Source organism: Syngnathus typhle, linkage group LG6, assembly GCF_033458585.1.
Source record: "Syngnathus typhle isolate RoL2023-S1 ecotype Sweden linkage group LG6, RoL_Styp_1.0, whole genome shotgun sequence".
In the NCBI taxonomy this organism is placed as follows: domain Eukaryota; kingdom Metazoa; phylum Chordata; class Actinopteri; order Syngnathiformes; family Syngnathidae; genus Syngnathus; species Syngnathus typhle.
In genome coordinates, this window is record NC_083743.1 from 1,256,636 (window position 1) to 1,269,169 (window position 12,534).

General features: G+C 45.1%; 2 protein-coding genes across 4 annotated transcripts; one reads left to right on the forward strand and one right to left on the reverse strand.

The window, feature by feature from the left end:
• Positions 1–774: 774 nt before the first annotated feature.
• Positions 775–5,087, reverse strand: LOC133155311 (short transient receptor potential channel 6-like). Its single transcript, XM_061280523.1, has 11 exons — positions 4,356–5,087; positions 4,122–4,286; positions 3,875–4,039; positions 3,590–3,806; positions 3,295–3,522; positions 2,956–3,220; positions 2,668–2,863; positions 2,358–2,567; positions 2,210–2,266; positions 978–1,053; positions 775–896 (listed from the first exon to the last, which is right to left on the reverse strand). Exons 1-11 carry the CDS (start codon positions 5,085–5,087, stop codon positions 775–777), a joined length of 2,433 nt encoding a protein of 810 aa, XP_061136507.1.
• LOC133155776 (uncharacterized) lies at positions 802–10,444 on the forward strand. 3 transcript variants are annotated; one of them, XM_061281321.1, is made up of 10 exons: positions 802–940; positions 1,021–1,072; positions 6,562–6,661; positions 7,153–7,262; positions 7,342–7,578; positions 7,809–7,977; positions 8,360–9,491; positions 9,651–9,769; positions 9,834–9,906; positions 9,980–10,444. In XM_061281321.1, exons 4-10 carry the CDS (start codon positions 7,162–7,164, stop codon positions 10,186–10,188), a joined length of 2,040 nt encoding a protein of 679 aa, XP_061137305.1. In that variant the 5' UTR covers positions 802–940; positions 1,021–1,072; positions 6,562–6,661; positions 7,153–7,161; the 3' UTR covers positions 10,189–10,444. The 3 variants fall into 3 exon arrangements, with proteins under 3 accessions (XP_061137305.1, XP_061137306.1, XP_061137307.1); XM_061281322.1 differs by having other exon boundaries at positions 9,651–9,746; XM_061281323.1 differs by having other exon boundaries at positions 7,836–7,977.
• The last annotated feature ends 2,090 nt before the right edge of the window (positions 10,445–12,534 follow it).

Consider the following 12,534-nt stretch of genomic DNA (forward strand, 5'->3'; position numbering starts at 1 on the left):
CACTTTTTTGGGCATTTTATGGCTGGTGCGACTTATACTCCGGTGCGATTTATAGTCCGAAAATTACGGTAGTTAAAGGCCAAGCATCACTTAGTGCCACACTTTCAAAATCACTCAGTTGTTCCACAAGAAAAAAAAAGATCAATCACTTAGAAATACAAAAGAAATACAAAAAAAATAATCAAAACTTTAAAAACTGGTCAATTTGACCTGCAACACAACAGGAGAGTTGAACGTATTTCATGAGAAAACTCCATTTGGATGACGTCACTGCAAAATTGATGTCAGAATATTTATTTTACCTTGGCATCTTCCCATTTTCCATGATACTATCGAAAATAATCTGGCTCCCTAAACTTGTCCATCAAAAACAATGATAATGAGACTTTGCCAAATGTGAAAAACAAATTTTTGCTCATGTTGGTTTGCCGAGTACGGTGATGCTGCTGCCTTTTTATGGGGGGGGGGGGGGAGATGTAGGCCTTGGCCCTATCTCTTGCGTCATAACCATGTCGCTATCAGTAGTGTGTGTGTGTGTGTGTGCGTGTGTGTGCGTGTCCGTCACGATCCTTGATTTGAACCTCCTGTATGAAACAAAACAACTTATGATTGTGAAAACCACATGAGAGGTCATTGGGCGAAGGTTTGAGAGCCTGGCAGTGCCACCTTGTGGTTAACTCTGACATTGACATAATGTTGCAATTTTCCGGCTAAACTCAGGCTTTATTTTTGATTGCTTGACTTTGAACTATTGACTAAAAGGATGCTTGCGACTCATTGTGTCACTTCATTCAGCTGCCTGGCGAGCTGAGCCAGGGTCTTCACTTCCCGCTTGCCCATCGCCAGCAACTCGAAGCGAAGGCTGGAGATGTCCCTCTTGATGGCTTTCAGTTCGCCTGCGGGACAAGATGTTTCGCAACCGAGATGCTGAGAACACGATGTGCGTGTTTTTGTGTGTGGGTGTGTGCTCCAATCACCTTCATTCACTTCGTCGTTTTCTTTGTCCCGTTGCGCTTTCAGGATGTGTCTTTTGACGAGGCGGCTTATGATCTTCTGGAAAATGGAAATAGAGGTGAGTAATTGTATAATGACAGGCTGATTCAGATCCAGCATGTCACCGTGCTCGAGGTAAAATCACTTAAATGAAATTGAAGAAGACCCTAATGGACAGTAATCTTGCAAGACTGACACAAGATAAGATAAAACACAAGATTAAATCCCAAATAGAATAGATCTTTAGCAATAGTGTAGCACAATAGTAGGAGTGTTGGGGGAAAAAAAACATTGTTGTAAACACACATCTTGGAATATATAATTTTACAATGTATTTTTTTAGAAATAGTCATTTGAGATTGGTGATTAATGTTGACCCTACAAAACGTCAGAAACTACAAAACTAGATAGACGGGTAGCTAACTAGCAATATAGCTAACTAGCAAGATATCTTGCTAGCGAGCTATATTGCATTTTATTTTCATTTCATAAGTGGTAGTGTAGGTTTTGGGAAGTGCAGCTGGGGGTAGAAGTAGACAGGCAGGAAAGTAAGATATTGTTTACTTGATAACGTGTTGGGCAAGTGGATGAGTCCACTCTGGAGTCTTCTTGTTGACTTAACTAAGACCCAAAACATAAGAAGAAACATGTGGCGGATGCAACTAACTTTGCAAAATGAAAACTCCGATTGATGATTCATGATATTCCCTACTTTGTTGTGTTTGTGTGTGACTTTCTCTGGAGCTACATCCAAAAGACATCCTTTGAGTTTTTGCAAGAGTGAAACAACCGGGCCGAGAAATGAAATTGAAGAAGACCCTAATGGACAGTAATCTTGCAAGACTGACACAAGATAAGATAAAACACAAGATTAAATCCCAAATAGAATAGATCTTTAGCAATAGTGTAGCACAATAGTAGGAGTGTTGGGGGAAAAAAAACATTGTTGTAAACACACATCTTGGAATATATAATTTTACAATGTATTTTTTTAGAAATAGTCATTTGAGATTGGTGATTAATGTTGACCCTACAAAACGTCAGAAACTACAAAACTAGATAGACGGGTAGCTAACTAGCAATATAGCTAACTAGCAAGATATCTTGCTAGCGAGCTATATTGCATTTTATTTTCATTTCATAAGTGGTAGTGTAGGTTTTGGGAAGTGCAGCTGGTGGTAGAAGTAGACAGGCAGGAAAGTAAGATATTGTTTACTTGATAACGTGTTGGGCAAGTGGATGAGTCCACTCTGGAGTCTTCTTGTTGACTTAACTAAGACCCAAAACATAAGAAGAAACATGTGGCGGATGCAACTAACTTTGCAAAATGAAAACTCCGATTGATGATTCATGATATTCCCTACTTTGTTGTGTTCCATTTCGTCACACTGCATATTTTCTCTGACTTTCTCTGGAGCTACATCCAAAAGACATCCTTTGAGTTTTTGCAAGAGTGAAACAACCGGGCCGAGACTCGGGAGCAGGTTGAAGGGGACGGGCAGTGAACCGCCTGGCTCAAAGTATGAAAACCACAATTTGGCTCGGGCGAACTTCCACTCCACGTCGGCGTCACCCTGAACAAGACACAAAATTATTTCAATCTGGAGTCATCAAACTTTTTGGAATGCGAAAGGAATCCAGTGAAAGTGGAAAACCTTTGGCAACCAAGCGCACCTCAATCTCCTGAAAGGAACTATTGAACATGGCGATGAGCATGTTGAGCAAGACGATCACCATGATGACGTTGTAGACGCCGTACAGGATGTAGCCGATGTTCTCGATGAACTTGTGGTCGATATCGATCACCACCGACTTCACTTCCGACAGGCCGAAGATGGCCCAGAAGAGCGTTTTGAAGCTCTCCTCCAGTCTGTGATGAAGAATGGCGGAAATAAAGTATCAATACTTTGCTACTTTGTTAGGTATTGCCAGAAAAAGAATCAGAACAGAACCGCAACTCACGTGGTGAAAGCGTCGTTGTGCTTGGCCCCGAGGTAGTACGAGTACAAGTTGAACAGCCCCATCATGAAGGCCACAAAGACTGTGATGAAAATCACCAGGAACTTGAAGATGTCCTTCACCGTCCTGCCTAGCGAGATCTGCAACGGGCCAAAGCTCTCGTTGGCCGGCAGCACGTAGGCGATGCGGCAGAAGCTCAGCACGACCGCGACGGCGTACAGGCCCTCGGAAATGAGCTGCGGATCTGATGGAAGCCACTTGACTCGGGCTGGAAGTGAGGAACCCGACAGTGCAGTCATGCTAGCAGTCCCTAAAAATCTGAAACTCTGCTCTGTGACTTACCGAGCTGAAAATACCGAATGTCCGAGGGCAGAGTGGCGCTGGACAGGTTCGTGTTGTTCTCGTCCACGTAGCGCTGAGCGGCGTACACGTGCCAGCACGCCATCAGCCGCGCGATGAACGAGCCATTGAAGATGGCCAAAATGTTGAAGTCCAGAAAGTTCCATGGTTCTGCGATATATTCCCTGATGTCCTGCGACCAAATGTCATTGCATTCTTTCCAAATCTTCCCTGTGGACGGAGAAAAACATACGATGAGTCGCCGCTCCTAAGAGTTCTCGTGACGAGAAGATCGAACCTAGCACCCAGGACACAATGAGAATCTCAATCCAGGTGAAAGGCGTGGTCTTCATGCGGAAGAGCTGGGAGGGTGGACGGTGGGTCGTCATGTTGGGCAGAAGCGACGGACCGTTGAAACGGTCGGCTGCGTTCAGAACCAGCAGGCACAAGAAGGTGACAAAGGAGGCGGCGTGGGACACAAACTTCAGAAACGGACCACTCATCAGCTTCCCGAGCTAATGGAGTGAGGGAAACAAGATCATTTTAGATCATTGGAGACATGACATATCCTCTGATGGTCAACCTTGCTGGATGGCGCAATCCAGGACACCAGAGATAGAACTGGCAAGCTAACTGTCATCCCGAAGACCAGGAGAACCTTAACTGCCATAGTCTGTCGACGGAGTCCGGAAACGTTCTGATACCAGATGGAGAGCAGCTGTTGCTGGCAGTTGGGATGGGCCACAAACTGACAAACAGGCGAAGATTTAAGACTCACTACAGCGGATAAAGAATATATGAAGACCGCTTTTATTTTGTCAAACACTCACTTTCTTAACGTCATACTTGATTGCAAGTTTTAACCTGCCCAACTTTTGCACACTCTCCAGCGAGTCACCGTGCAAGATGGCTGCCACTTCCTCAGTGTTCTGGCACAAGTCCAAGAGGCTCACCGTGAAGTCTTTGCACTGCACGGACAGTTTCTTGTAGTCGTTCTGACGCAACAGGATGGAAGATGCGGGTTTTAATCATCATTAATCAATCATCGTACTCTGTATTTTTACCTTGAACTCCATCTCGGTGCTGGCTAAGACCGCCAGCTCGTGGCTCAGCTCCAGCGCCGCCATCATGGGATCTTCGTTGGAGAGCGACAGATAGGCCGGACTGGCGAGACCTTTGTAGGCGTCGATGCGGGACTGCGAGTGTCTGAAGGAGTCGGCGGCCTGCTGCCGGCTGCAGGCGCCGCAGCAGCAGAAGTAGTCGTGGGGCCGCTGGATGCGAGCCCCCCTGGCGAGAAGCAAGTGCACGATCTCGTAGTCGTGGCACTGGGAGGCCAGAATGATGGGCGTGATGCCGTTGGAGAAAAGGCCGCAGTTCTCGTCATCGGCAAAGAGGTCTCCGCGTACATCCACCTGACTAGAGCTAGAAGACAAGCTCTGAACGTCAGCAAAGTCTCGCCGGCTCAAAATGGCCTCCACGATCCGCACGTAACCTTTACGGATGGCTATGAGCAACGCGTCGCCAGTCCCGGTCAGGTCTTTCCTCTCCAGGAGTAACTTAGTGATCTCCAAATGCTCGTTGGCCACGGCCAGCTGCAAAGCGTTCTGGCCCGTGAAATGGACGCCGCTGACGTTGATGTCCGGCAGCTCGTCCACCAAGCGCCTCACTTCAGAAACGTTGCCGTGCACGACAGCCTCTAAGAAGGCTTCCTCAGTCAGGGAGAGGCCGGAGCCGGGATGGTTGCGGAAGAGGGGGGCGGCCTTCCACGTGGCCGACCCTAAGAGTTGAGCTGTCATCTGCCCGTTTGCTAGGGAAACACATGCGAGCCATTGCTTGGGGTGTGGCGGACATTTTGTATTGCACTGGAGCAGACCAATTTTTTATGTAATCGTGTGAAGGTTAATTTATTTTGACCAAGTCCTGCAGAGAGCTTCAAGGAAGTGACAACTCTGCAGAGCTGAGTTATTACCCCCCCCCCCCACACACACACACACACGAAGGATACCACCCACAGACTCGTCATCTGCCTTCCTTGACACCCTCAAGCTCAACCTCGAAGGAGGCCAAACCCGGGGAAGGACACCCGCAGCATGTCGCCAAGCTTTTTATAGACTACACCTGACGTGTTTACATGTGAGAGTCCCTCCAGATCAGCATATGGGGTTTAACAATGAATCAGCCACCAAACTAAGACAATCTGGTTTTCTATTCAGTAATTTCATTTGAGTGATGCACTCAAGGCACCCGCTAATTGCTACTTACGATGACTGAGCGAGACTTCCCCTTTCATCCAATTGTGCGCATTGTTGGAAAGGATTAGCTTGCGCGCAACTGATTTGAGCGGATGTGGAGTCACAGGTCAACATAATTAGGTCAAGCCATAAACAAAGATGGTCACTTTTAAACTGACACTGTCAGAAAGCTATTGGTTTACACATTAGTTTATTATGGTGGTTGTAGTTTGTAGTTCTGCAAAAAAGTAAAAACCAAGCAAGGTTAAACATAAAGCCAAATAATAAAATAGGTTCCTTGTATTAGTACGATTTTTTTTTTAGTACATACACTAGTTTTAATTTCATTTTCTACTATCAGTTAAACAAATAAAAAGCATGCAGCCCATCTTGGTGAATATATATAAAATGACATAATCCTAATCAATTTTCCACTCACCTCAAAGAAAATCTGATCTGTCACTTTCCATCCACCAATCTCATCGCGGTATAGTAATGTAGGATAACGTAATGAAGCTTGTCTCTATCCTGCCAGCCTGTTTGCTCGCCGCCTGCTTAAGTGGCCAAGAGGTTGTGGTCATCGCACTGTTTTGTGTGAGGTCACAATTGGGAGGTGGGCGGCAAGTGGGGACAAGCGGACGAATGGATGGAAGATTGGGAGGGCACCTATTTTAACTTGGATTTAAAAGCATTCTTACTTTGTGTGTGTGTGTGTGTGTGTGTGTGTGTGTGTGTGTGTGTGTGTGTGTGTATATATATATATATATAATATGTATATATATATGATATGTATATATATATATATATATATATATATATATATATATATATATATATATATATATATATATATATATATATATATATATATATATATATATATATATATATATATATATATATATATATATATATATATATATATATATATATATATATATAAAAAAGCTATGGGGACATGGACATGTTTTTTTTCTTCTCAGGCATTATGCAAATGTATAGTACTTATATTGACCATATTAATTTCCTGCGTCTTTAGCGGCCTCTGCTGGACAATGTCTGTACACGCACAGCAACCGTTGCCACGGAAGTGCGTCTTGAGTCGTTTAATAATGGCTGCACCGTTCATAATCATCCAGGTAAGTGCTCCATTTCTTAACCAAAGTACTTGAATAAGTTAAACACAAGTCATCTTAATCCACAACACTGACGCCATATTGATCAGTGTGACACGACATTTTAGTGGGCGTTGTACAACTAGTATTATCTTTCGCGAATTGTTAGCAAACCGAGCTAAACTTGACGTGTTATCCCGCCCCCATTTTATATAATGTTTACCTCACTTATTTTGTCATTGACATATTCAACACAGTGCAAACACACATTCTACATCACTGTGACATCATAAACGTCATGGCTCTGCAGCAAGGATGTAGGTATTACATGAAAAAAATGCACAACTGAAACGGGTTTTTTAAAGCAAATCTATGACGTCACGTCAACTATTACAAAGCTAACATGGCAAAGCTAATATTGGTGTGATTCAGGAGCAGCAGCAACATTATTGTTGCTCCCAAATGACTGAAAGACTTACCAAAAAAAACAAAAAAGGCTTGTTGTCCCCACACAGAGATGAGTGATGTCGAGCCTCCAGCAGGAGAGAGCAGCACTGGTGGAGGAGCAGAAGGTCAACAGAGAGCGAGCTCGCAGATGTGTGCAGGAGACCAACCGCAGGCGCAGGTATAATAATGCAAGGAAAATTCTCTTTTATCGCCGTTACGAGCCACATCAACCACAATCAACAAAAAATATGCATCAGGGATCTGAGGGAGAAACAGCGGCTGTGGGTGCTGCAGGAGCAACAGCGGCGTGAAGAAGTCCTGCAGCAACGCCGCCAGAAGATTCATGCTGTCACTGAGCACTTCCAGAGGTCTTTCGTCCCTCCCTCTCAGAGGCCGAGCCAATGCGAGCGACTCGACTTGGGAAAGGACTGTCCAAATTTGGAAGATGCTCTCAGTCAAATCCGAGGCCCCAAGCAGGTGTCCGCCAACCACAGGTATTGTACAGAATACAGAAAATTTCAAGATTGTTAACCTTGTTAATTTGCCAATCAAATTATATTCAAAACATTAGGAAAACAATATTTTTTTAAATAGAATAAAAAACTAAACACGTTTGGTGAAAAAAACTGAAGATTGTAGAAAACTTTTTTAGTAGTAGTATTTTTATATATTTTTTGTTTATTATGAAATGTTTTTACATTTTTGTGTTTGTGTGTATGTTAAGTCAAACAAGCAACTCCCCCGCTTCCAGACCCCCCGCCGCTGCGTTGTCAGAATCGCCCCGACAACACACTCCCGCCGCGGTGCAGGCGTACGTGGGACGTCAGGAGCAGAGCACTTATGCCCGCAAGTGGCAGGAACTTCCAAAAAAGCAACTGGAGCATAGCGGACAGGTATATTGCATACTTGTTGCCATCTCCAACCTGAAAATGGCTTCCTTAAATTGACCAATCAAATTTTAGACTTTTTTTTTTATGTTTGTTTCTTTTCAAAAACGTTCTTCAGTAGGGTGAATAAATGTCGCCATCTGTTGGCGGCTGGAAGCAATGTAGCCTCTTTTAGGTTAGTGCAGATCTGCCTGGCAAGTACATTCCATCCATCCATCTTTCCCCAGCTTCTTCATCAAATCAGATTCGACCAATGATTTTTCCTGCCCATATAAACCGCAGCTGATGACAATTTTTATTGATGCCACCATTTTTACGTCAACAGCGCTCAAAGTGTTAATATACGCCACTCATCACATCAACCCCCCACCCCCCCTTCCCATTTCAGGATGACAACATGTCCTTCTGCTCCAAAACCGACAGTGTGTGCAGTCAGGACAGCTTGGAGAATGAAAAACCCAGCAAGAGCACCTTCCTGCACTACTCTGAAAAGCCCGTCCAAGACCTCAAGTGCGCCAACGACATGCGTCATCCGCTGTCTGTGCCCGGGCCCACTTTGGTGGCCGTGAAGCCGCACATCCACAGGCTCCCTGCCGACCTCAACTACAACCTGCCCACCCAGAAGGAAACCTGCGCCTCTGTCAATAACCTCAACAAGTTCTCAGCGGACTTCGCCATGTGGAAGCACATCAATACGGGAAGCCCGAAGTGCCAACTGAGTCACGAATCCAGCGGGTCCGTGGCATCGTCGCCCTCGGCCTGCAGAGTCCAGTTCACCAAAGGCATCCTTAAAACGACGCCCGGAGAAACGCCGGCAGAATCCCCACGGCCTTACATCAACGCCATCAAACCCGTCCAGTTCTCTGTGTGCGACAGCATCGAAGTGGCCAAAGCCAGGTCCAAGGCCGCGGACTCCAAGAACTCCTGCAAGAAACTGCGCTGGCTGGACGAGGAGGCCGGCGAACCCGACGGGACGCGAGCCAGAGACGGCCACTCGCAGAAGTGGGCAGATGTCGGGGTTCAAGTCAACGCCGATGCCATGGGCTCGCATGTCCCTCGCGGGGACTACTCGACAAGAGTCGGGACGGCTCTGCTTCCCTCGGGCTTTGTCGCCCAAACCCCGGTCCCGGTGTCCAGGATCCGGGGGGAGTTGCAGACCACCATGAAGCACGGGGGCCCCGCCAGGGGCTCGTATGGCAGCGACCAAACCCGCGCCAGCCATCAGCTCCTTCTTCCGCCTCCTGAGGATGCTCCGCACAAAGACACCCAGCGACTTATGACGGGCGACAGTTCCGCCATCAATGCTCACCCGACACCTGCATTTCCCCGCCCTACGCCTGACGGCATCTGGAAAGGTTCCCCTGCTTTCAGTCAGCCGCCCACACCGGGGGGCGGCGGTCGAGGCCGGAGGGAAAATGGGTTGGACCGCACCCCCACCGATGAGGAGATCTATCAGCTGTGCCACGATGTCCGCAACGCCTTTGTCAGCACCGCGGGGCAGCAACTGGACACGTCATTAGGTACGCCTGCAATCTAAAAGCCGTTCCAAAGTTGATAAAAAAAAAACCCATTGCTTCAATTATGTCCTTAAAAAAAATACTACATAGTTTGGTCAAAACAATTATACATATCTTGCCTCCATTTTCTAAGACAATTTTTGTTTCTTTTTTTTTTCTCAGACAAAGCCGCGACCCCCCGATGTCAGGCTTTCACGGGTGGGCGGGCCACAAACAAATCCGCTGTGGATCAGAATCGCCGACCTTCTGGGTCAACCAGTAAGAAACCTGAATTCTTTAAGGTACGTTTTTTTTTTTCATTTTAGAATACAACCTTTAAACAAATCTAACATGTAAACTTTACAGATAACAAATCTCCAGGCTACAAATCCAGTAGGACTCTCTCCCAAAGGCCACTACACGGATCAGCCAAACAAAAGTGGGTCGCCAGAAAATAGTCACGGTCTAAACAGGCAAGTCGCTGACGCCGTCACTCCCGTTTTTTGTCGCAGGCGTCAAAAGCGGCAGTCAACGCCGCCTCAGCGACCTGTACGCCTACGACAACCACAACAAAGCACACAAGATCACTTCGCAGCCACACCAGCAGCAGTACCAGCGCCGACACCCGGCGCCGATGTCCATCTCCATGGAGGAGCAGAGAATCTTTCAATCCCTGAACCGACTCAACTGCCAGCTGTTCCGCAAAGGTGGCTTGCATTGACCCGAGTCCAGCGGTAGCATTTAATTTCTAACCGAACGTGCCTTATCAAAGGACAAAAACAGGCCCAGGAGCCTGATTTCAATTTCAAGCCTGCATAGTCAGCGTTTTTTTGTGGAACAATGTGGGCAATTATTTGTATCTTTAATGTACATAGTACAATCAAAAGTAATATTTGTAACAAACTCAAACTTACTGTTGGCTCAATTTAAAAAAAAAAAAAAAAAAGCTTCCTCTAGCTAAATAACATGAGCCAAAAGTATTTCTGTACTTCAGCTCTTGAACTGTTTGAAATGATCCTAAAACGAGAGCGCTTAGGTGGGTGGGGGTTCCAGCTTGACTTGGGGTTACCTCGCTCCTCCTCCCAACATGTCTGATTCTGCCCTTTTGTCGGCCTGCTCGTACTTGCTCCAAAAAGTAAACGTGGAGGAAGCCCACCTAAAGTGTCAACGGCTCTTCGCCGTATGACTCTAAAAATAAAAAGTGCTCAGCACAAGCGTGTGCATGTCCTTAAATCCCATCCAAAAACCACATGGCTTATTTCCATTTTCTAGATGGTGATTCAGTAGCCCGTAATGGCTCATTTGTTGCCCGTTTTTCCTGAACGCTGACAGGAGGTGGTGTGCTTTCATGACATTTAAGCCCTCGGCCGGGACAACACCCAAGAAAGACAGACGGAAAATAAGGGAAGACGTTTCCACTCCGTTGCAAGTTGCAGCTTGCGTGGTGGCGGGGCCATAATCTTCAGCGTTTTGTCACAGTCCATTTGAAAATACTTGTTGAGAAGGTAAAGCTTACTAGCTAACTGGGAGATTTAAGTTGAACTTCAGGCTGCTATTAAATAGACTTAATTGCGCAACTTGTTTCTACTTAGAGCCAACACAAAAATTAGATAGTCAGGCAATTTTGTTCTGTTGCTTAATGTGCATTGTGCTGGAAAAAAAATGAATGCCTAAAGGACAACATGGGTCTGTTTTAAAAATAGCTGACCAGTGATGCGACACTCTTAAGCATTTCTTCATGTACTAAATATTCTTATTTTGTTAAAAAAAAAGAAACCAAGAATATCTGTTCAACGAGAAAAAAAAAAAAGCTTTTATTTACCCTTTTTTTTGTAAGCTCATGAAACATCTTGCAGTTACACATGTCAAACTGTAGGGGGCACCCGATGTCTCCTTTGTGCTGTAACACTATCCAACCCATAATACAATCAGGCGAGCGTAACACAAGTGACCCGTAGATTGATTGGCAGTAATACAGTTTGAAGACATGAGAGGATATTGGAAGACAGCACACAAATTTTAATGGAGGAGTCGGGCGGGGGGGGAGGACAGATGCCTGAAAAGATGTTGACCAAACATGAGACCACCTCCAAGTGGGTGGTCCACTCGCATCGCTGCCGACTGTCCCTTTATAATGTCTCATTGCGTTACAGTGACGACCACAAGCAAGGCTGCTGGCTACTTTTAGTACTTTAATAATATTAAAAAAAAAAAAAAATTGCACTATATACAAAGATCCAATTGAGAACATGTAACAATGAATACAGCCTTTTAGAACACGCATAACACAAAAATGAGCATGTGATTGGTGGCTCCAAAGCCCTTAATCTGCTTTACATTGTTTCAAGGCCTTTTAATAGGGCTCCATCCTAATCATTCATTCAGCGAGATGTATGGGAAACAGAGCCTGCGCGTCCACAGACACTGGGTCTTGACAAAATGATTTCTCAATGGAAGAGGGGTCTCATTAGCATGACAATTGTGGGAACTCCATGCATCACTTTTCATGAAAGACTGTAAAAAAAAAAAGAGTGAAAGGGAGAGAAAACTAGTGGCATTATGTGTCACGCTTGAAAGAAAGGTGGGATTTTTTTTTTTTTAAAAGGACGGATTATGCTAGGATGTCATATTTTTATGTCACATACAGTCAATAATGGCTTTACAAAGAAAATAATACTGCTATTTTTTTTAACTTTTTTTCAATAGAGATGCAAGTAAACAAGTTGGCGGTTAGCATGTGACCTAACATCTTTTTAATTCAATTACGCAAGTACGCAACAACACAATTCAACTTCATGTTGACCGGGAGACAAAATGTACATTGGGAATGAAGCAAACAAACACACAAAACCATTTGGGTGCATTGGTGTAACACTTTGCAAATGGGCCGCATGTCACTGTTGTTTGACCCACGGGAGGTCTTCCCGGGTGGCTCCTTTGGGCACCTGACATAACAACTGTTTTCATATGAATAATGTCATTCTTGTGTGTGTGGCCTCAAAATTTGACCACAGTTGCCATATTGCCGGATGAAATAATCTAATAGGCCTGCATGACTCTCATTGTG